This window comes from Gymnoscopelus microlampas (genome assembly GCF_963454915.1).
Source record: "Gymnoscopelus microlampas genome assembly, chromosome: 5".
In the NCBI taxonomy this organism is placed as follows: domain Eukaryota; kingdom Metazoa; phylum Chordata; class Actinopteri; order Myctophiformes; family Myctophidae; genus Gymnoscopelus; species Gymnoscopelus microlampas.
In genome coordinates this window covers 16,368,324-16,393,961 of record NC_139942.1, presented here as the reverse complement: position 1 = coordinate 16,393,961, position 25,638 = coordinate 16,368,324, and the positions used below count along the sequence as shown (strand labels likewise).

The 25,638-nt window shown below is 43.9% G+C and overlaps 1 protein-coding gene across 1 annotated transcript in view; it reads left to right on the top strand.

Moving 5' to 3' along the window:
- Positions 1-21,861: 21,861 nt before the first annotated feature.
- Positions 21,862-25,638, top strand: part of LOC311045450 (carboxyl-terminal PDZ ligand of neuronal nitric oxide synthase protein-like) — a gene marked incomplete at both ends in the record, with an annotated part of 36,052 nt that continues 32,275 nt past the window's right edge. Inside the window, 2 exons of the mRNA XM_084057328.1 lie at positions 21,862-21,972; positions 22,417-22,488. Of these exons, the coding sequence (XP_083913454.1) occupies positions 21,862-21,972; positions 22,417-22,488 (183 nt within the window). The remainder of the gene's footprint in view (positions 21,973-22,416; positions 22,489-25,638) is intronic.

The window sequence follows — 25,638 nt, the reverse complement described above, 5'->3', positions numbered from 1 at the left end:
TCCCAGGCTCGTGCCTTGTTCTATGGCTGTGCGCAACGCGCAGGCGAAAGTGTGCAGGCTTATATTTTGAGGCTTAGAGAGTTGTTCTGCGGGCTGCGGCGGCTCGACCCAGACACCGCTCCCTCCGATGCCATTCTGCGAGAGCAGTTACTTGTAGGGCTGTCTGAAGGCCCTCTGGGTCAAGCCTTGAGAATATATGCCCGTCGAAACCCCACAGAAGACTTCGCCGCCCTAAAAGACGAGGCCTTCCTACTAGACACTGAACATAGAAGAGAAGGGGCTGCTGAAATCTTGTGCCATGCTGTTAAACCTGTCTCTATCCCAACCACCTCACAGGAACCTGAATGGAGAGAGAAACTGAAACAGGAGATCATGGAAGATGTTAAATCGCAAATGCAGGGGTTTACGCAGGAGCTCATGAAGGAGATCCGACCGCTCCTTCGACCCAACACCACCGATACACGACCTCGCGTTTCGCCCCCATCTGAACGACGCCGGGAGCCTTACCAACGCAACGAGTGGGATGAGGGAGGTAGGCCGAACTGTAGGATTTGTAGGCAGTCCGGGCACATTGCTAGATTTTGTAAATCCGACACCAATCATTTAAACTAGTGCGCCCTGTCGCCGAGGTCCGGGAGACAGGGGTGCAGCGCGCACTCGCCAGATCAAGGGCTAATGAAGTGTTTATTGGGGACTGTCCGACTATTGGGATCACTATGGGCGGGGTCCACTTAAGGGGGTTACTGGATACTGGGTCAAAGGTCACATTAATGCAGCAGAGCTTATTCGAGGAAAAATTCTCACACCTGACGTTGGGAAATGGGCCCCTTGTTTTTAAATTACGCGCCGCTAATGGTCTTGACTTACCGTACACTGGCTATGCCATATTGGACCTAGAACTGGAGGGAATGAAGATACCAGGGAGGGCAGTTGTAATCGTGAAAGATGAACATTGTACTCAACCGCTGATCATTGGGATGAATGTCGTAAACGCTGTATGGCATGCCCTCTTTAAATGGCCTGGGAGGCCTGTGTTTCCATGTCAGCAGGGAAGGACGCTGTGGAAGGACGCATTCGCCACCTGTAGGAGGGTGGAGGCAGTGACGAACGAAGATGGGTCTATAGGTTATGTGTGGCCGGTCGGCCGGCGGAAGATTCGAATCCCCGCGCAGAGTGAAGTGATGATCTGGGGCCGCGCTTGGAGAGGACCAAATGGAGCGGACTACGAGGCCTTGATGGAAGCCTTGCCAGATGGAAAGGATTTGGGAGTGGCCCGTGCCCTCGTCACGGTGCGCCACGGACGTGTTCCCATACGAGTGTGTAACCCACACGCATATAGTCTGGTCCTGGACCGCCACCAGAAGCTGGGGAGGCTGTACCCGGTGGAAGAAGCGGACGTCCGAGGCGGCAGGGACCTGAGCCTGTCCCTGGGGACTGACGGAGAGGTGGAAGTGGCCGTAATCAGTGTGGAAGATGATGGACCACTGAAGACCCTGCCCGAAGAGATGGAAGTGTTGACGGAGCGTGATGACCTGCCGGAGGCACAGAGGAGAGAGTTACACGAGATGTTGTGTAAGTGGAAGAAGGTGTTCGCCATCCATGACGAGGATTTCGGACGGACGGACGTCGTGCAACACCAGATACCGACCGGAGACGCGGCACCCATACGAGAGCGACACCGGCCGCTGCCGCCCTCCATGTACCGGGAGATGAAGACCCTGCTGAATGAGATGTTGGAGAAGGGAGTCATCAAGGAGAGTTGCAGTCCGTGGGCGGCACCTATCGTACTGGTTAAGAAGAAAGATGGCAGCTGGAGGTTCTGCGTCGACTACAGGAAGCTTAACGCCGTGACGCACAAGGACGCCTTCCCCCTACCCAGAATAGAAGAGACGCTCACCAGCCTGACGAAGGCGCAATGGTTCTCCACGTTGGACCTGGCCAGTGGGTATTGGCAAGTGGGAATGGACCCCCGGGACCGGGAGAAGACCGCCTTTACGACCCCCCTGGGGCTGTTCGAGTTTCAGCGCATGCCTTTCGGGCTTTGTAATGCGCCCGCGACTTTCCAGAGGCTGATGCAGCAGTGTCTGAGTGGTCAGGTGACAGAATCCTTGCTGGTATATCTTGATGACATTATAGTGTATTCACCTGACTTCTCCTCTCATCTACAGCACCTCGAGCTCGTCTTCCAACGCCTGTGGAGACATGGACTGAAGCTGCGGTTAGATAAGTGTAAACTTCTGCGGAGAGAAGTGCAATTCCTGGGCCATGTAGTGGACAAGGAGGGAGTGCGGCCCGATCCGGAGAAAGTGGTGGCGGTGCGGGACTGGACACCACCCTCAACGGTCCGAGAGGTCCGCGCGTTTCTAGGTCTAGCGGGCTACTATAGAGCGTCGCAGTTGCACAGAATCCGGGTGCCGGAAGTAAATACTCAATGCATTTTTCCCATTGACTTTTCCAAAAATATTTATATCAATGAATTTAAGCCTAGAATCAAGCCATCCAGGATGCTGGTGAATCATGACCATAAAACCTTTTTTTCTGTGATTTTTTAAAATTTTATATTTAACGATATGATATATGTTTAATAAATACCCTTTGTTTTGCCGTTTTCAAAAAAGGTTTTTCACAGAATCAAACGTTTTATGGTCATGATTCACCAGCATCCTGGATAACTTGATTCTTGGCTTAAATTAATTTATATAAATATTTTCGGAAAAGTCAATGGGAAAAATGCATTGAGTATTTACTTCCGGCAACTGGAAGTGGGCGGGAACTGCGACGCTCTATAGGCGTTTCGTGTCTTCTTTTGCTGCTATAGCACGGCCACTAAACAACTTATTGATAGGAATCCCAAATGACGTAAAATCCCACCAGTGTAAGGTTGAGTGGACTTCGGAGTGCCAGCGGGCGTTTGATGCGTTAAAGAGTGCCCTTACGCAAGCCCCGGTGTTAGCTTATGCCGATTATACGCAGCCTTTTGTGGTTTACACTGATGCGAGTGGCCGTGGGTTGGGAGCGGTTCTAGCCCAGGTCCAAGACGGTAACGAACGTGTAATCGCTCATGCGAGCCGTAGTCTCCACCCGACTGAGCAAAATGACGCGAATTATAGCTCATTCAAATTGGAGCTTTTGGCCCTTAAATGGGCCGTGACCGAGAAGTTTAAAGATTACCTCACTGGCGCTCGGTTCACTATATTCACGGATAATAACCCTGTTGCGCATCTCCAAACGGCTAGATTGGGAGCTGTGGAGCAACGGTGGGCTGCTCAACTTGCGTCGTTCACGTTTGACATAAAATATCGACCGGGCAAAAACAACGCCAACGCTGATGCCCTATCGCGGTTCCCAGTACAGCCTGTAGACGTGGCGGCTGTACAATTGACGCCTGCAGCACGGGAGGATGAGTGGAGAGAGACGCAGGATCGGGATCCAGATGTGCAGGTGGTGAAGAGGTGTGTGGAACGGGGGAGAGCTCCTAATATGATGGAAAGGAAGAATTGGACTCGAGGAGCGCGGCAACTGTTACGCCAATGGAACAAACTAACCGTACGCAATCATGTGTTATATAGGAAAGTGACCGATCCCTATACCAAAGAACAATACTCACAGATCATTTGTCCAGGTTCACGCAGAGAGGAGGTGTGGAGAGGAATCCACACGGCCGCGGCGCATGCTGGGTTGGAGAGGACCTTGGCCCAGCTGCGACGTCGGTTCTATTGGCCAGGCATGGAGGGAGCGGTGCGTCAGCTACAACAGGGTTGTGTCGCCTGCAGCCTGCAGAGGAACAGGTCAGAGCCTCGGGCCCCCTTACAACCCTTTGAAGTCTCGTATCCACTAGAAGTGATAGCTATTGATTTCCTCACATTAGGTAGGCCTGCTGATGCGTGGCAAAACATTCTGGTAGCTACTGACTTATTCACCCGTTATAGTTGGGCTATTGCCACCCGTGACCAGACTGCGCAGACCACTGTCCGCGCGTTATGGACACACATTATCCAGCCGTTTGGCTGTCCGGCCCGGTTCCATTCGGACCGAGGCCCTAACTTTGAGTCCGAGTTAATGCACCATTTATGTCAGACCTATGGTATTGCAAAGAGTCGCACCACTCCGTACCATCCGGCTGGGAACGGTGGAGTAGAACGATTTAATCAGACGCTACTGAACATGTTACGATCGCTAGACACTGATAAACAGGGGAGATGGAATGAGCACTTACCCGAGTTAGTTCATGCGTATAATAACACGATTCATAGTGCTACGGGTTATTAGGCCTGTCAAAAAAAATCGATTCATGAATAAATCGCGATTCTTAATGCCACGATTTTAAAAATCGAATCAAAAAATTAAAATCGTTTTTTTTATTTAAAAAAAATAAAAATGTATTTTTTTTTTTTATTTTTTTTTTTTAAGTTAGTACCTTTTTCACTGGCACTTTGTCTGAAATCAATGTCAGAAAGACTGACTGACATGATCTGGCTGCATTGAAGTGTATGATTCAACTTTTCATGGTTTATATTATATTAAAATGTTCTAGTATAATTAAAGCAAAGTGATTTGGGGTAGAAAATCGCAATAAATCGCAGAATCGAATATCAATTAATCGCAGAATCGCAATTTTAATCGAATCGGCACCCTAGAAAATCGCAATAAATCGCAGAATCGAATCGAATATCAATTAATCGCAGAATCGCAATTTTAATCGAATCGGCACCCTAGGAATCGATTTTGAATCGAATCGTGAGGTAAGTGAATCGTGACACCCCTACGGGTTATGCCCCCGCCTATTTGATGTTTGGCCGACATTTGAGGCGCCCTGTGGATGTTCAATTAGGAGTGCAGTCAGCGCAAAATCGCATGGGAGTGGGTGGTTGGGTACAGGACCACCAGCAGAGAATGGCGACAGCTTATAGGACCGCAGGGGGGAGGATGGAAGAAACGGCAAAAAGGAGAAAACAGGTTTATGACCGTAGGGCCGGTATTACACCTCTATTACCAGGCGAGAGAGTGTGGATTCGAAATCGGAAGAGAGACGGGCAGGGGAAGTTAAGTACGTGGTGGGACCCTGAGCCTTATGCAGTGATGGAGCAGGTGGGAGATGCGGGGTTGGTGTACCGGGTTCGACCCGAGAAGGGGGGGCGAGAAAAGACCATACATAGGAACGCTTTAAAGGTGTGTGTAGCCCCCAGGTCGCCCCACGAGAACCCGACACCTGCAGCACAGCCCGAGCGGGTGGAAGCAACGCAGCCGCATTGCTATGGGTATTTCCCCGTCCTTAGGGCCCCGGACGAACCACGGCGCTCGGGGAGGGCCAATTTAGGACAGCCACCTCAGAGGTATGGACATGAATAGGGTGGGTTGCAGGGACTGGCAACGGAAAAGTGGGGGGGGATGTGACAGGGTCAAAAACCAGTGATGAAAATACATTTTGTACTATTTTATTGATGTGTAAAAACCTGTATAATGCACTGAAAATAACCATCATCTTAAATGTATCCTATGTAATCTCTCACTGAACATTTTAACCTTGCAATATATTTCCCCACGGTCCCTGAGACACTTGACAATGAACCCCATGATAGGCTGCATGACTTTGACCGTGTGACTCCAGCCAGCCAATGTCCCCAGGTCACGCTGTTGGCAGAGCGAATGGGAGTAGGATAGGGTGTGGTCCACACTGTTCAAAAGTGGGCGCGGGCATTTGGACAGCAGAGAGACAGGCACACAGGGCAGTGTGAAGGTGACAGCCGAGGGAGCAGGTTGTGCACAGGTATAGGAGAGCCACGGAGCAAAGGTGGAGAACAAGGATACAGCGAGACGCACCAAGCCACAAGCAGCGGACGGTGAGCTGAGACGTGCCCGCTTCCAGTGACAAAAAGCCGCAGCGGTAGACGAGAGCGACGGGGAGGAAAAGGAGACGAACCGAACCAAGGAGCAGAGGAGACGGCCAGTGGCGATAACGTTGCGCGCTCTACACACTCATAGCCAGACGTTAAGTCTGGCGTGCGTGTAAGTACCTTCCTATGCAACGTTACCTTTATAAAACCACGGTCCTAAACCTCCCATGTGAAGTTACATTGAACAGATGAACTGGTTCTAGTTTCTATAATTGCAGGCAGCGCATACGAAGAACTGAAGAGGCAGAGATTCCTGGCCTAAACCCCCGATCCATTACACCCATATAAGGACATTCCCCACCTTTTGCATTCAAACCGTGATGAGTATTTAGCACTTTAAATCAGCACCTGTCACTTTACTGGTTCAGTAGAAGTAGGCACTTTATGCTAGATTTATATTTATTTGCTAAATTTGCACAAGCCCTGTGTTTTAAGCCTTGTTGTTGAGTTCCTGTGATTGTGTATTTTAGTTAGTTAGCGGGCGCCATAGGAGGTTGAGGGTTTTAGTGTTTAGTGTTATATTTTTGTTTATGCTTTTCATTGTTTTATGGCTTATAGATGCCGTTGTATTAGGACAATAAAATTAATTACCTTTTTATACAAACCTGTTTCCGTCCAGTTTTCTCCGAGGGATATTTTATAAAGTGTTGTTCTCATTCAAAAGTGTTATACTTACCTGGGTAAACTCGAACCTGTGAATAGCCTAAGAAAGTGTTACAGAGGACCCTACCTCTTAAACAAAAGGGTGGCGTAGTCTTGCAGTATTTGACAATCATTATTATTCTCACAGTAATTACGCACCCCGCACTTTATTGTGCAACTGATATTTATTATTGTGAGTTTAATGTGTATTGTTATTTATTTATTTATTGAGAAAGAGTAAAGAGTGCCAGCATTCTAGAAAGAAGTGGCAAGTCACATGTGACAACCTGGCCACCGTCACAATTGCATTTGAAAATAGCAGATCTACAAGCTCACAACGCGTCGCGATGTGACGCGTTGTGAGCTTGTAGATGTGCTATTTTCAAATAGCTGATGTATGTTTAAAGTGCTCCCTCATAGTGAGGGATCCTACAACCACATTAACCATATAGCCTACAGAGTGTATGGTTATATATGCCAGGCCAGTATATACAGTATATTATACTGTATATATATGGGTCAATATATAATTGCAGGACTTTTTGAGTTTAACATTTTCTGGGGGGGGGGGGGATATGTTTTTCCAAAATATTATTATTTTTCCTTTACAGAGTATTCCTGAGAGATTGTTTTCAGTAATTGCCAAGCTCAGGCATAACTGATTTCAGATATTTATTTAAAAAACAGATGTTAACTCATTATTTGGTCAACTATGTTACGGACAAAAACTGTAAAGTTTTAACTTTGGATAAATGTCAGATATTTAAACAAATCAATCAATGTTCTTGGAAGAATATGTGTCCACTTACCTACATTTTCAATTATAATCCCCAATTAATAAAGACAATTTGCCTTTTTTTGCATTAAACCTCCTAATTTCACAGAATACAGTTAACGGTCTAGATGATTTCTTCCAAAACTCCTGAAATTCATGTTAATTTTCTAGATTAAATTATACTGAGCTACATATTTCACTGCTACTAAGTTTCTAAGTTATTTACTTAGAGTTTAGGGAACAATTAAATATATATTTTAAAACAAAACCGTCCACATCGTGGCGTGACAGGTGCAGAGGATCATGAGCTGCACCAACAATTCCAGTTCCTCTGCGTCCTCACCCCATTTGCTCTTGAGCTCTAGCCGCACGCTGGCAGAGCCCTGGAGAAGCGCCACAGCATTAAGCGCGCGGGCAGATAGACCCGAGGACTTGTAGGCCTTCCTCAGGGCCGTGGAGGCAGCCTTCTCCTTTATGTCGGAGAAAGACGGCACCTTTGCGCTGGTCCTCGATGCCCTGAGCCAGCACGGGATCCATGGGGGGGATGTCGACGATCCCCAACTCCGCAGCGGTCGCCACGTCGATCGCAAAAGCCATCTTGGGGGGGTTGGCGCGCTCCTTCCAGGAAAAATGCAGGAACTCCCTCAAACCCTCGGCGGCGGGGAGTTACCTGGACCTGGTCGGGCGAGACTGCTGGGGAGCCAGGGCTTGGAAACCCGGTATGGGAGCAGCGGAGGAGACCTGTCGATCCTCCATCGGCTGCTTGAGGCCACATCTGGCGATGGCCCTCTCGAAAACCGCCGAAACAGACTCGAGCTCTTCCTCGAGAGGATCCCTGGAGGTCGTCCTGCACGGTGTACGACATGGCGACCTCCCTGGAGTCTTCTTCTCCCCCTCGTCCATGTCGTCGGCCCTGTCGTCAGAGTAGACGCTGTTCTCTGGCGACGCGCCCCAATTGCCGCTCCTCGTGGCGGTTTGGGAGGCTGAGAGAGACGGGGAGGAGGAAGAGGGGACGCTGCTAGCATGCTGCGTCTGGCGCCGGACACAGCAGCAGCAGCGGGGGATGGTGTGCCGGGAATAATCTGAAGATTAAGAAAAGAAAAAGCCCGTGGGAGATACAGAAGATCTCCGCTGTGGGTTAAAGCTGTTTTTTCAGTTCGATATAAAATCTTATCACTGTTTTATGTCTACAGCCGTGCGCATTCAAGTTCAGAGTGCTGTAAGAGGGTGTTGCCTACATCACGCGGAGGTTGATACCCCCCCAGTCTACCGGTCAGGTGTCATACCCTCGCAGCCAATAGGATTGGTCCCGGGAGTGTATTGTATGTAGCTCTGTGCATCGCCAGGGGCGCTGTTATCCCATAGTGAGTATCTAACATAGAAAGGACCTGAAACCAACTCTTGACTTTAAAAGTTTATTTCAAACAAGTCAAAAGACACAGCCAATAGTCAATTGTGAGTGTATAGATGGTCCATTGTTATAGTTTAGAAGTAGTCACAGTATACTAGTAGTAGTAGTAGTTTAGTTTAGTTTATTAGCATATTTTTATAACAAATATAGAAACAATACATATTGAAAGACAAATTGCTGTGCGAGGAAAGGAAGAAGCCGGATGGCTTATTTGGAATCCTTTCCTTCATGGGAGAGTTCATTAAAACAACTGGATTAAAAGTTCAATAAGAACAATACAAAAAACAAAAAACAAAAAATACAAGTTTCCAAGGGGAGCAGTAGTGCAAATAAAGAAATAAAAACACAAAAACTGCTCAAAAGAAGAAAAAGACAAACAAAACAAAAAAAAGAATAAACAATTTTGTAAATATGACTAAATCAATGGACTATAGTAAGGAAGAAATTAGATATTGTTTTAGATGTTTCTTAAATATTGGGAAGGAGATGCATCTAGCGAGCTCCACAACTGAGGGACTCTAAATGTGATGAAATGTTTATGAATGTATAATAGTAATCATTCAATTGTTCAATTGTTCAAGTAAAGTATTATTCTAAATAGTAAAAAATATAGACCATACATACATACATACATACATACATACATACATACATACATACATACATACATACATAATGACATTAATTGCTTTGTTAGTTTCAATATATGAACCTATCTCTAGCCAATGCGTATGGTACGTAGAACCGATGAATACATGTACAGTGTCAACAGGATTCAACCATGTCAATGAGTACAGTATGCAATAAAATCGAATATTCTTCATTCAATTGGTACAATAAGTGAAATATTGATGGGACATGTACAGCAAAGACAGTGATAACACAACAATGCAATATAACAACTAGGTGAAATGAAGTTAAAATGCCATTATATAAGGAAACAATGGCCAATAAGTACAGTTACAAAAGCATCTAAGCTAAACCTATTTAAGTTAGGTATGGTATATATAATATCAATCAGGAATATACAAGAAGTCAAAAGGCATACATATATAAAGCAATTTGTACTAACTGGCTTCAACACCAGATACCACCTTACCTGGGATTTTCTAATCATTACTTGTTTGTAATGTAAGTTTATTCTGCCGTGTGCACTCTCTGGTGTTTTTTGAGGGTGGACATCACAGAGAAGTGTTTCCCACACTGGTCACATCCATAGGGTTTCTCCCCAGTGTGAATTCGCTGGTGTTGTTTAAGGGTGGACATCTCAGCGAACTGTTGTCCACACTGGTCACATCCATAGGGTTTCTCCCCAGTGTGAATTCTCTGGTGTGTTTTAAGGTTGCCCATTAGTGAGAAGTGTTTTCCACACTGGTCACATCCATAAGGTTTCTCCCCAGTGTGAATTGTTTGGTGTCTTTTAAGGTGTGCCATTTGAGAGAAGTGTTGTCCACACTGATCACATCCATAGGGTTTCTCTCCGGTGTGCATTCTCTGGTGTGTTTTAAGGTTGCCCATTAGTGAGAAGTGTTTTCCACACTGGTCACATCCATAAGGTTTCTCCCCAGTGTGAATTGTTTGGTGTCTTTTAAGGTGTACCATATCAGAGAAGTGTTTTCCACACTGGTCACAGCCATAGGGTTTCTCTCCGGTGTGAATTCTATGGTGTGTTTTAAGGTTGGCCATTTGAGAGAAGTTTTTTCCACACTGATCACAGCCATAGGGTTTCTCTCCAGTGTGAATTCTCTTGTGTGTTTTAAGGCTGGACATCACAGAGAAGTGTTGTCCGCACTGATCACATCCATAGGGTTTCCCTCCAGTGTGAATTCTCTGATGTCTTTTAAGGTTGGACATGTAACTGAAGTGTTGTCCACACTGATCACAGGAGTGTCGTTTTGGTTTAGCCACGCTTCTTTGTTCATTCACTGCTGGTAGCACAGGTAAGCCAGACTGATGGTTCAACACTGGATTGCAGAAAAACAATGGCAATATGGTTGAGAGGTGGGAATAGAGTACAAATGTACAACTTAATTGCATTAAGCTGTTCCCTAGAAAATTGGAAGTTAACCACCAGCCAACCATGGTAATATAAACAAGCCACAAGCAAGTACAAAAAGCAGCAATGAAGAGCAGAAATAATCTACAGCAAAGCTACCGGTCAAATTCGAATTAAACACAAAGTATAACTCTTAGACACAAAGTATTAGATTGAGACACAAAGTATAAGATTGAGAAAAGTAGTGAGACTGCTTAATTTAAAACTTGAAAAGTAAAGTAATAAAAGAACTAAAGGCGGTAGATAAAGTAACATACCATTTTCTGTGGGTCCTTCCTTTTCAGCAGAACTGTCCCTGGTTGGGTTGAGAGAGCTCATCTTCGAATGAATTCTGGAGTCCACAGTCAATTCTGATCAGAAATGATTGATATCCTGGAGGAGTTGTGGAGAAATTACAAGTACAAACTCTTCTTATACTAGAGAGCCTGGGGTGGAACCAGTAACTGCTTTGAATGATTGGACAAAGAGAACGATACAACCATCTCTCCACCAATCACAACCCAACATACTTATACATGCTCCACCCCTCCCCTCCTTCCCCAGACATGGTCTATCCATGCAACCGTCTAGAAACTGTTGACTTTCTGTTACAAGAGAACGAAGAGCATCCACTTGTTGATGCATTCATTTGCAATCTTAGTTTAATTCAAACATGTCTTAATTCCTATACGATGAATATAAAACATATGAATATGACACCCTGTATTTATAAATGCATATATTATGAAATGCATATACAGTAAACAGACAATCAGTATCTTCAGTGCAACAATGTTGTATTCCCTCATTAATGAATATATGAGTGAATATGAAATAATGATCTCATCTGAGTCAGGTCTTAAGATGGGATGTACAATGTTTTGCTTATTAACCCTTGTGTCATGGTGAGAGGTCAAGGTGCAACAGCTGACCAAATTAGATGTTTTATTTCATTTTTCTGTCAAAGTTGTTTTTATTGAAGTAAATTTAAGTTTTGTTCTATGTTCTAAACCCTGGTGGTGGTGGGCTGCTTTGTTACCATTAACACATTACATAAATAGTTCACCTCAAACTATCTCTGATATGAAAAGTAATATATACATATAATTTCATATTTTCCTGTAATGGTCATAACTGTTAACCATTTCTTATGTCCTGCTATCATCTACATTTACAATAAATGGATGAGGTTCTCTCATCTCGATCTTGCTATTCAAGAAGAGCAAATTACAAATGTTTTATATACATAATTACAATTATTTTGTATTTTTTTCGATTTTTTTTTTCAAATGCATGTCTATTTGTTTTATTTAAATTTTACTTTGAAATGTAGTGACATTTAGTGAAATATGTTTATTTACTAACATAAAAGTATGTAATCCCAGACAAAAAATCTGCTTGCATTGAAAACACATTGTTACAATTGACCCCGGTCATTGTGTTACAATTGCCCCCGATGGGGCAACCATAATGAAATCCCATATTCTAGCTAGAAACACCTATACTAGGATAGGCTGCTGACGTTAATTTGTGACCAATAACATAGAGATACAATTCATCTAAATTTAAATTAGCTGACATCTTATCTTTAGACAGCAGAAGGACAATACCGTACACTAAAGAAATTACGTTTACAGTACACCTCAAAATCTGTTTTTTGATGAAAACTGTGATGAAACTAGAAAAAGTGCTCCTCGGAGCACAGGTCTCCGCCAGGTCAGGTAGGTTATTGTGGCCTCCTGGCGGCGCTATAATAGGCCAATGTGAAAAGGGTGCCATTTCTTCTTGCCTTGCACAGCAATCGGACACTGCATTCATGATTTGAGGCATTTTGTTCAAAAAAATGTTTTGCTAAATTAGACCTGCTGTTGGTGCTAGAACAGGCCAATGTTAAAAGGGTGGCATTTGCTCCTCAACATGTTGCGAATGTGCGTGCTATGTTTGACCACAATCGGACGCTGCGTTCATGATTTGCGGCATTTTGTTCAAAACAAGCCACTACTGCAAACTTTAGATGTTAATCTTAGCTATTCAGGATGGAATATGAAAAAGCAAACACATCCGTCTTGATCACATGACTATAGCGATAATCTGTACCAATTTGCGTGAAATGTGGATAAAATCGGAAGGAGTAATATAAAAAGAAATGTTTTACATATGTCGGCCTCCTGGTGGCGCTATAAAAGGCAGATGTGAAAAATGCAGGGCAAAGGTTTTTCCGTGACCTCTAAGGAGTGTGCTTACAAAGTTTTACACAGATCGGTGCAGTTATAGGTAAAAACACGAATCGGCCTGTTATAGCGCCACCATGAGGCTGATTTGAAAATGTTCAAGTGGCAATTCGTCCTCGGCATAGTGGAAATATGCATGCAAAATTCCAAGGATATTGCATGCTGTGTTCATGATTTGAGGCATTTTGTTCAAAACGGACCACTCCTGCAAACTTTGGAAGCCATTTTTAGCCAATCAGGATGGAATATGAAAAATCTGAAACACCGGTTTCTTTTAATGACCATAGAGTGTACCGATTTGTGAGATTTTGGGAGTACTGTCAAAAAATATGCTTTGCAGAAATCGGCCTCCTGGTGGTGCTATAAAAGGCCCATGTGAAAAATTTGGGGCAGAGGTTCTGCTGTGGCATCCAGGGAGCCAACGGTGCCGGATATTAGCTGTACACAGACAGAATGACACACACACGGACGGACAGGGGGTAAAACATACTCTCAGTCTCTTGCCATGCCTTTCGGCCTGGCAGAGACAATTATCATTCTATCCTTCCATAGGCAGAGAGAGGACCCTACTGAGCATGTGCACAAGAAGTCTCACCCCTCTAGCGTATTTCTAATCAGAATTATTGAGTGTGTTACTTTTGCGGTCTCCCACAACCTTGTGTGGTGAAGGAATAACTGCTTGCTATATTCTGTTCATAGTCTTCATTGTACATCACAGCATCTTCATTTATTTGGCAAACATCTTGTGTTCTCTAGAACAAGGGCTTTAGAAATATCTCCCTCACCCACTTCACACCTGCACTGCAACATTCCTTTAGTCCTGTGAATGATCGCTTAGCTGTCTTTAGAAAATGACCTATATCCATGCAAATGTGGTCATTCAATTCAAACTTTATTCCAGACACTCAGGGGGTCCATATTATATACAGAGACTTAAGTCTCTGTATGAGATCTAATTGATTACAATTAGATCCGTGTCAATGGGCCTGTTCACCATACTGTCACAATGTAACTAAACAAGGTAAGGGTCTCCAAATAGGTACAGGTTCAGAATGAACCTGTAATGAAACTTGATGTACAGAGGAGAGAGGGAGGGGGGCTGAAAATAGGGCTAATAGGCGAAGGCTTCAGGGCCTCTAACCTAGTCCTACAGCCACCAGCAACTCAGATGCTATAATAATGTTATCTGGCATCTGAGTTGCAATACCAACCCTTGACAGCCCATTCATCCAAACAGAAAAGTCCTATCTGAATGTATTAAACAATGTTAAACTCACCAAGATTGCTGCTGCACGGAAAGCTTGGATTATCCACTTTCTATCAGTCAAATCAAAACGTTTTCTTCCCCAGTATTAGGCTGAATAACCCTAAGCCTCCAAGTCTTTCCCCCAAACACTCAAATGCAGGCTTTGGGTCTCAAGGGAGGCCGCAAAGCTGGCTACCCCTTTTATGCACTCCTCTTAAAGGGCTAGCGCAACACTTTCTTGACCACAATTAGGAATGCATGTTATTTAGCTTGTAGATCGGCTATTTTCAAATAGCCTATGTATAAAATAGGGCTAAAGTGGTTAATGTATGTTTCATAATATCATAATTTATCTGAAAAGTAACTAGTAAATAAAAGTACAATATTTGCCTCTGAGATGTAGTGGAGTAGAAGTAAAAGTATTAGAAATTGTAAAGTACAAATACCTCAAAATTGTACAGAACAGTATCTGGATAAGAGTCTGCCTGCTAAATTGTAATTGTGGGGAGGAGGCTCTAGATAAGGCTGGCATCGACGCAGTTTAGTTATTTGATTATTATAATAGGCTATCAGTAAAACTGAAATCTAGTTTTTCCATTAGGCAAAGCTGTTTTTGGTTACCATTAAGTGCAAACAATCTCCAACAAGTTTTAAGTTGGAATATATGAGTCAATACATTATCACCTGGAGAGCTGTCATTGCCTGAGTTTACAGAGGACAGGCAATGACAGCTCGGTACTACTGTATTTATTTTGACTTTAAATCATAGCAATACCACACTATATTAATACTCTGTTACAAGTAAAACTGTATGAAATAGTACTTGAGTAAAAGTACAAAAGTATTGGCATCAAAATATACTTACAGAAACAAAGTAAAAGTAGGCCTATTTGAGATTTCCTAACTTTATCAAGCTCACATCGTGTCGCTTTGCGATGTGAGCTTATATATTGGCTGTTTTTGAATAGACAAGGCGTAAAATATGTCTTAATTGTATTAAACTAGAAGCTCGCCCCCGCTACGCGGGGGCTCGCGTCTAGCCCGCGGCCACGCCCACGTAGCGCCCGCGGCCACTTGGCAACTCATATAAGTGGCGTAGCGTCATGAGGGTCAGTGGGGCCGTGGCTCGGTCAGTGAAGACCCTGTAGTGCGGATGATATGTGGCATAGAGGGGCAGATTGTAAATCCCCAGAGGAAACATCCGTGGGCTACCATTGGTTCAGCGATGTGTGCGGTCGCCCTGCGGCCCCCCCTCCTCCACCAATGTGCAGTATTGAGAGCCCTGACGTCACAACAATTGGAGCGATGGGCACTGCACTGTGGTTGTTAGGGTACACCTAGGGCCCAGGTAGAACCCAGTTAAAGCCTGCATGGGCAAACCCAGGTAGGACCCGCCTTGGTCCCACATAAACATGGGTAGTTGGGGCCCACCTAAGGGCCAGGTAGAAGCTACTTATAGCCTGCATGGGCATCGCAGTTGGGACTGAAGTGGATGCCGCTGACATTGCTGACATGGGGTCCATATGGTTTAGCCCACCTTGAAACCATATGGGAACTACGCTGGCATGCTGGCTGTAATGCAAACGCTGCATCATACCTGCAGTGTGTAGTTTGATGTTGTGTGTGTAGCAGATATACCTGCAGTGTGTAGATCAATGTCCATATGAAAGTCAATGCCCAGCAGTGTTTTTTTTCCCCAGCAGAGTTTCTAGTGTCTCTGTCTCTCTCTGGAAGAGGTTGCACATGAACTCTGCAGCCGCACTGAGGCGCTCCAACACAAACACTCTGACATTAAGCTGCTTCACACAACAAACATCAGCACGACGCTGCTGTTTGTCCAAAAGACACAATATCTCCTCTCCCACCGACGTCATGTGTTCATTTATCGACAGCCGTACAGACTCCTTTTGACACATTTTACCTCGTTTATCCAGCTCTCACTGACTCATCGGGCTGTTATTTTGCTGCGATCAAGTCAACGATGTGAGAGATTAGCTATCACAGACGGACGGACAGGGGGTGAAACATAGTCTTGCGCCATGCCTTTCGGCCTGGCGGAGACAATAAAAAAAGGAAAGTAAAGGAAATGAGCATTTCTGCAACAAAAGTAGTCAACAAACTATACTATGAAAACATGGGCCACATTGTCAAAGAATGTAAGAAAGAGGCAATCATGAAAATAGCCGATCTACAAGCTTACAAAGCCTCTCAACGTGAGGCGTTTTGAGCTTGTAGATCGGCTATTTTCACAATATGTACTTGTGGAACGGAGTCAAACAGAATGGGGGGGGGGGTCCCCAGATCAAGTACGTTTATTTGGGGGGGGGGGGGGGGGGCGGCGTGAAAGGGTTGATAAGCACTGCTGTAATCGGAGCGAAATTATCTGAAATTACTACATGACCATAATGCAGCCTAACATGCGTTGCACGGGGCGGTCCTGCCATTACGTTAGTTACTGTAGTTGCTGTGGAGCTACATAGTTCTCCAGAAGACACACACAAACATACACCATCTACAATGGACTAACTGAGCAGCAATATTGACATTCACCACACGAACGTGCATTGTTGACAAAGTGATTGCACAGCCGCTGCAGGCATGACAACCACGTTAGCGTTAGCGACATGGCAGCTATCACAGCGCCCTGTCCGTCGTCGCTGGGACTGACTGTCATGGCTACAGCAGTAACAGCAAGCTGTCTGCGATGCCATTGTCTGGAGACTGCTCTTAGCGTGACACGACCAATGAGAGTGAGCGCTGTAGTTGTTGCTAAGATACGGTGGCGTCTCTGCCCCATAGCTTGTAGATCTCTCACGCATGATTGGCGTAGGCTGCGTTGCCAGGTCTGACTGTTTGTATAAGCGATTTTGGGCTTATTTGGGTGCACTTTTGGGCTCGTTTCCATAGACCACGGCAGCGCTTATTTCTTTCCCGTGACCGATGTGGCAAAAAAAGTGCAAAACGAACCATCCGGAAGTAAATTGCGAGATGAAATATATAGCACTTTTTGATTATTAGAGAAGGAGACACATGTGAAGGTTGAAAATGAAAGGTAGGAGATTATATAGTTTTTCATGAGGGATTTTTGTAGCAAGTTGTGAGAGAATTGGGCCACTCCTGTGGGCGGGGGGCTGATTAGAACCATTGGGGTTTGAAAGGAGACGCTCTCTGTTTGAGTGGAAAGATGTATATTTAATAATCTAGATCTACAAAGTAACTTGTAACTAATGTTTTCAAACAATTGTAGTGGAGTTAGTGGAGTAGCAGCAATGAAACAATCGACAGAAGACTGCCTGCAGCTGATGTCCTTCCATGGTGATGGTGTTGAACCCTTTTGCTTGAAGGGCACCTGCCTTGTCCTTGAGTGTCCTATGATAAGGATCAGTTATGGAGCACACCACTAGCTCTTTTCATCTATTAAGACTGTCACAAAGATCAATTTCACTCTTGGCGTCTGATAGACAGGCGCTGTCTGTGCAATTACTGTAGATTACCCATGGTGCACAACAAGGCTGTCAGTTGCCAACAATGAGCCTTCAATGCGTCTCTATGAGCAGTATGACTGACATTATGCAGAACGTTAACCACATGCAAATGAAATGACCTTAAACACGGTCACGTTGACAGTGGTGGAAAGTAACTACAATTACTCAAGTTTATTAATCATTAAATCATTACAGGCAACTATATTAATTGTGTTCATGGCTGGTGTGCATTTGGGCCCACTTGAAAAAGAGGGTCATTCTAGAACAATGGCAGAAGTTGGAAAGTACCTTGTGTGCGGCTCAAGTGATGAGAATGGCTGAGTTTATAGCAGTGTGACCAGGCCGTTGGTGTGAATCAGGGGTCATCTGTCTGGATTGGTTCCTTTTTCCCAATTCTCTAATCTTTAAGGTGCAGATTGATAGAAGTGCCCCCCCAACGGCTTGCAGAGAAATGCGGAATCAGATGGCGACGTGCAGACAAGGAGTCGGAGATGACGCTCCCAACTGGAAGAACCACCCATTATTATTCTATGTATTTATAAGGTTCCAGGGACATTTTAGCGGGGCTCAGACTTTGTGAACTGACCTTGATGCAACCTGTTTGCTGATAAGGAAAGCTAGTGTGTGAGCCCAGAGATCTCTGTTAAGTACATTTCTATATTCAATCTGTATTACTTTTAACTTACTGCTTGATTAATAAATACACTTAATTTTAACAGTCTTGTCTGCTCTTAATTTCACCAATACAATGAACACGCGGAGAGCGTGATCCTGAAGGGTAACACATTATTTCATTGCACAATTTGTCTGTTGTTTAAATAGCTGAAATCTCCATCAGAATTTACTGAGTACAGTGGTTCTCAAACTTTTTTATGTCAAGGACCCAACATATGTATTAATGTATTTGGCTGCGGTCGGACCCCATGCATCTGAAAACATTTTGTGTCAGGAACGCAAGATTTGTGTTGTTAATTTAAAAAAATATATATATATTCAAACATTTTCAATTTTTTTCAAGATGTTTGGGGAAAATATAAGTTCTACAAGCTCACAACGCATGTGAGCTTGTAGATCGGCTATTTTCAAATATCTGATGTATTATGGTTTAAGTGTTTTAACTGGTTTTAATGCTATAGTAACTCATTTTGCTAGGGACCCCCTGGGACCAACTCAAGGACCCACTGGGCACTTTGAGAACCACTCTTCTAATCTAGACAACAGTGCTACAGAATACCACCTGGATGTAATTCAAAATGACACCACTAGATGTCATCAAATCCTCTTCTAGTAGCCCCACTGTGCCCTGCTGCGTCTGCCCGCCCCTCTTTGAGTCCTTGGTTTAACATCCTTCTTACTAATTCATGTCAGCTAATTATCAAGTGCTGAACGAAACGGCGTCGCGACAAGTGACACCCCTCGCTGAATTCAATTGAAATAGTCCCAAAACAACCCCGAAACGCATTGAAAACCCGTGCGTCATCGCCGGAACCCCGACAGTCAGCATCAGTGGTGCCTGCCGTCACTCAGTGTTGCCATGTCCGCTTATTATAAGCCACTTTGGGCTTCTTTTTCTGTAAAGTTGCTTGTAAATATTGGTAGTTGCGGGTTGCGGTCTTTTTTTGTGGGCTTGTTTTTAAAGTGTAGTTGCTTCATATAGGACCCTCAAATTAAAATGTATTTGTCCGCAGAGGCGCAGACTCCCCATCTGAAAATAGTTTGTGCCAGGCAGGGATCCCCCCGCCCGCCATACAAGATGTGCGTTGTTAATATGTTTAAAAAATATTCCACATTTTTCACATCTTCAAGTTTTTTTTTTTTTTTTTAAATAGCCGGTTTAAAAGGCTCATGTCACTTTTGGGCTTGATTTCATAGACCTGGGTGTTTGTTTCTCTCACAAAACCTGGCAACGCTGCTGTCGCTTCCCTCAAGGAGCGTCAGAGTGAAGAAGAGGTCGCAAACTGCAGTTTAACCTTTCAACAGAATTCATTATTTACCGTGGAAGAAGTACTCACATTTGTTTACTTAAGTAAAAGTACCAATAACACAATGTAGAAATACTCTGTTACAAATAAAAAAGTAAAAAATACCTCAAAATTGTACTTAGGTAGGCTACTTGAGTAAATGTACTATAGGTACTTTACACTATACTCTGTCTCGGAGAGTGAAGATAGAAGAGGTCGCAAACTGCAGTTTAACCTTTTATAACATAATTCATTATTTAAGGCAATAAATAAATCAGTCTGACGCAGCGAACAGTGTTAGTTCAACCCAATGAACTCATATGACCTCATGTCCCAGCTCGCCCTCTCCATCAATGGAGGATGCTGCTTGCCCCCCAAAATAACCCACGACGTGGTGTAATTAGTATCTAATAAGTAGGCTACTGCATGTACTATTTTTTAATTTCTTCAGTATTTAGAATTTTCAATACTTTTACTTCTACTCCACAACATCTCAGAGGCAAATATTGTACTTTTGTTACTCCACTACAATTATTTGAAAACTAGTTACTAGCTACTTTGTAGATTTTGATTATTATTACAACACATGTATTAACCACTTCAGCCCTATTTAAGCTTTGAAAACGCCACTGTGTCGCATATCTGCTATTTTCAAGCATTTATTAGTACTTGGTAGGCTACTTTAAGTATATTTTGATGCCAATACCTTTGTACTTTTTTTTACTCAAGTAATGTTTTGAACACAGTCCTTTTACTTGTAACAGAGTATTTTTATATTGTGGTATTGCTACTTTTACTTCAGTAAAATATCTGAGCCACAAATGCACTCCTGTCCCAGCTCGCCCTCTCCATAGATGGAGGATGCCGCAAGCGATAGCCGATCTGACTACAAGCCATCTACTACAAGCCGATCTACAAGCTCACAACGCGTGGCATCGGCTATCGCTTGCGGCTTGCTCTCCAGAGAATAACCCAGATTTCTATCATAGATGCATTTTATCGATTTTGACATCTGCATATCTACGATAGTCTTGGCCTGCACCCCAGTGCGTCTTACACTTTCACCAGTAAATCCCGTATTTCTTCGAACATGCACAAATTCAAAATATAAAGGTGCTTACCCGGTTTCCCCAAATGTTGACTCGACTTTCGGAATCTTTATGCACTGTATTAATCTGTATTTTTCAATAGATATGTATTTTTAATCCCGTCTGTGCCCGAACGCCATTTTCCCTCCTCGTTTACTTCCTGTTTACATTGAGTGTAATACCGGCTTTCACCGGATGCGCTCCGTCACTACCGCCCATTGAGTAATACAGGGAACTTCCGACAGAATCCGACACACACGATTAAAACACATATCTATTGAAAAATACGACCTAATACAGTGCACACGGGTTCCTAATGTCGAGTTAACATCCGGAGGTACAGGGTCAGCACTTTATACAATTTCTTTGTACATGAACGGAGAAGCACGGGCTTTGCGCGCGGAGGTCTAGTCCAGTGGTTTTCAACCAGTGGTCCGGGGACCACCAGTGGTCCTTGAGGGGGTTCCAGGGGGTCCCCAGCCAAATTAATAAGTAGGAACCAAATTGACCCTTATATGTCTGTAACTCTGAGAGTGTACAAATGCTGAGAGTGTACAAATGGAACCAAATGGACACTAACGGGTCCATTTGGTTCCATTTGTACACTCTCAGAGTTAAATGAACACTGATGATGATGATACAGTGTAGATTGGGACCCCCAAGTAATCAAAATGGTTGAGTCCCTGGCATATCTTTTCAAATGGGGGTCCTTGACGCAAAAAAAGGTTGAAAACCACTGGTCTAGTGGATGTCTAGGATAGTCATAGACACGAAAGTAAAAGTCAGACTCGATAAAATACACCTATGATAGTCTTGATCCAAGGCTATACCCGCGACACCGTGTTACAGCCTGTAGATCGGTTCTTTTTGGGCAAGCGACACTGTCGTACTACGGAGCTATAAGTCCCCCCCCCCTTCCAATGAGCGCAGATGCGGGATGCGCGTCTCTCTCTCTCTCTCTCTCTCTCTCTCTCTCTCTCTCTCTCTCTCTCTCTCTCTCTCTCTCTCTCTCTCTCAGTGCGGGAGGTCTCTCTCTCCTCTCCTCCTCTAGCGCTGTCATAAAACAAGTGGCGGGGCAGGCAGCCTAAAAGCGATGCCAGGCGTTACAACAACAAAGTATAATCTAGTGGACGATGTGCACGATCTGAGGCTCCCCATGCACAACGACGACGTCTTCCAACATGGGGTCTGCTTCGAAGCGAAGGTATGAAATATGAATGAATGGTACAGGAGCTGTGGAATCTGTGTGACTGCGTTTTCTCACTGTCTGGATCACCGAGATGTTGGAGAATTAACATAGGGGCTCGCAATGTATAGCCTCTCTCTCTCTGTGTGTGTGTGTGTGTGTGTGTGTGTGTGTGTGTGTGTGTGTGTGTGTGTGTGTGTGTGTGTGTGTGTGTGTGTGTGTGTGTGTGTCAGTTGCCTGACTATTGATCAAATATTGATGTGATGATGATGAAGATGATGGTGAATGGCACCGTGCATAATGGTCTATAATTCTATTTTTATAATCATAAATAAAACAGCATTCACTGAGGAATAGCCTAGAATTACGCTGTCTGTAAATAGATTTTTTTTTAAATAATAGGCTATAATAAGATTTAGATATGGCATTAATGAAGATTTTCCTCTCAAAATGTGTGTATAGTACATCGGCAGTTTGGAGGTGGGTCGCCCAGGTAGCAGGATGGAGATAGTTGCTGCAATGAGGAGAATACGGGTAAGCTGTACTTTGATCACTGACTTGTGTTTTTGTCTTGTTGAGAAAGTCTGTTCATGTTCATTCTACAACAAACGTGCACTCAGCACATCGTCAAGGACCACTACATTGGTATGTATTTGGCCGCAGATCCCCCAGCTGAAAAGATGTTGTGCCATAGGACCCCCCCCCCCCCCCCCCCAGAACAGAAGATGTGTGTTCAATTATTAACTCCTTTTGCTAGGGACCCCCTGGAACCCCCCTTTAAAGATCCCTGAGGGTCCCCGTGAGAACCACTGTATTGAACTCATCATCAGTATACCTAGCTGTCTTTATAGTTCACCCCCCAAAAAAATCTTATTTTCTATCAATTACACACACCATGAAGCATTGAATTCATGGAGATTCTTTAGTTTTTGTCGCATTCCTGAGCCAATAATTTGATTACCGGCGGAAAGATGCTAACGTATCCGGTAGGAGACTCGAAAGGAGTCTCTTTGAGTCTCCTATACCGGAAATACACCCGGTCATCAAATTATTGGCTCAGGAATGCGTCAAAACACAAAAAAAATCTCCATGAATTCAAGGCTTCATGGGGTGTGTAATTGATAGAAAACAAGTCCTTTTTTTGGGTGAACTATTCCTTTAAGTTCATCCCGTCAAATACGAAGTTCAAATTGAGTCAATTCCATACCTCTCTCTCTCTCTCTCTCTCTCTCTCTCCCCCCCCCACCCCCCACCCCCTTCTCCTCCTCTTCTTTTTTGTAATGTGTGCCACATCTCTCTAGTCCTGCACGGTGCTTAAAGAAGCACAATACCCTCTCAGACCTGCACCCTCCAGCCTCTACCCCCCCCTCCCTAAATCAGTAAGGCTATATAATACTGTTCCCTCAGCAGGTTTTAACTGGCCGCCCCACACACACACAGTCATTAAAACCCATGATAAGATTTATTAGGCACTGGCCTATTCTTTTTGGTTTACAGCTCGGCTGTGTGATACATTATGCATTTCCACATCAGATGCTATAAAAGTGAGCGCCGGTATCCCTCTACCTCTCTCTCCCTTCAGACCCAATGCCGCAGGCGACACTGACATGGCCAGCTGGCATTAGAGGACGAGGCTGCAGTGTTAGAGAGTAAAAAGCCTGCTTCATACGCAAGTCGCGCGCCTAAAATAGCAGATCTACAAGCTCAGAACGCGGCGCGCCTAAAATAGCGGGGCGCCTAAAAAGCCCGCTTTATACGCAGGTCGTAGATCTGCTATTTTTAGGTGCGCGACACGACAACTCAAGCGAGTATGAATCAGGCTTGATAGAGTAAGGGGAGGATTTAAAGGTAGAGTATAAGTGATAGTCTTTGGTTGAAACAGAGAGTTGTTTTGTTAAGAGGTTAAGATTATGTATATGCATGTGTTTGTTCAATTACAGGGGTCTCTCCCCATCTCTCCAGCTCTTAAATGAAGGGAAAACACATGTTCCGGTTTCAGACGATCCGAAGAGAGCATTTTATCAGCTTCAATGTTATAGTTTTAGCCTGGAAACCAGACAAATCTTCCAGTGCATTGAGTGCAACAACAAAAAAGAAGAAGCCCTCTACAGATTTAGTCTGGCTCCGCTCGGTTGTGATTGGGTTTTTGCCGCGCCTGAAGTGGTGTGGCACCAATCAGGGCGCAGTATGCAAATATGGGACGGGTTTATCACATTTTTTAAAGATCTGGCCCATGGAAATGCAGGTTCCACATGGAGATTCCAGTCTGGCCATGCCAGGCTATTATAGTGTTCCAGTTCCAGATTCGTCTGCTCACTTTTTTATCCTGTATCCTGTATAAGTTATCTCTCCAATGTGTCTTCTGTTTATTAAAGAGCTGGAGAGACAGGGAGACTCCTGTTACTGAACAAACACTATAGCAATGGTTACTCTCAGAATATAAAGCTATATTTAGGCTAACACCTATTTTAACCAAAACAAACAGTGGTTCTTCTCAACCTTTTCTGGGTCAGGGCCCACTTGAAAATCTTGAAAGTGTTCACCCATCTATGGGGTCATCCTATATCCATCGCGGCCCACCTATCTATCCTATATGGTCAGATGGGTGGGCCGTGTGCATTTCCAGAGCGTGTTTATCTTAATGATCAAGCAATCGATTATTTTCCGGCTTGGAATCGATGGAGAATCTTGGTAGTATAATTTAAGATTATTTAAGTTTATGTCTATTAGAAAAGGTTCCCCTATAGAGGGTCATTAGACTAGGGAAAGATAAGGGAGCACTTGTTTGTATGTATGTACCGCGTAAGTTACATGTGTTTTTGTATTGTTATGTATTTTTTACTTATTGACTGTTACATGTGAGAGGACCTCAACGGAAGTAAGTCTCAGGACTTTCTTGGGTAATCCTCGAACTGTGGTGACCATGTGGTTTTTGCTTTTAAAAATAAATCAAATCAAATCAAATCAAATAATTTAAGTTGCTATTTATCGGTATTACAGTGAAAACAATGTTTTAAAGAAAGGAGAGTATATTTTTTATATCATAATTTGTATGAATATAAATATAAACAAATAAATATATATATATATATATATATAATACATACTGTTGTATTATCATAAATATCTTAGCAGTTTGCCAATTATTTGGGGACCCTGCAGTTGAAATACCCTCAAGGTCCACCAGTGGGCCCCAGCTCACAGGTTGAGAATCACTTTACTTACAGCAGTGGCTCTCTAAGTGGTTCTCAAAGTCCCAGGGGTCCTTGGGGGAGTTCCCAGTGAAATGTGTTAATACAGCATCACAGTCATTTTAACAACTTTGTCCATATTTGATATGTTGGCTAATCAAAAAATAGCAGATCTACAAGCTCACAGCGTGTCACTGCGAGCTTGTACATCTGCTATTTTATGAACATTTCTTTAAAATCTTGAAAGTATTGGAAACGTGAATAATTTTGAAAAAAAGAAATGAACTCAAATCTTCTCTTCTGGGGGGTCCCTGGCACAAGACATTTTCAGATGGGGGGCCGCAGCCAAACATCAATAGGCTCTATGCACAGCAGCCATATTGGGAATGAATTGGGCCTCTCCTTACTTCCTTCACAGGTGTTTCCAATAATACTAATTAAGGCTCAGTTACATTTAGTGTGGCATAGTGGTTGTCTATTTTCAAGGACCCCC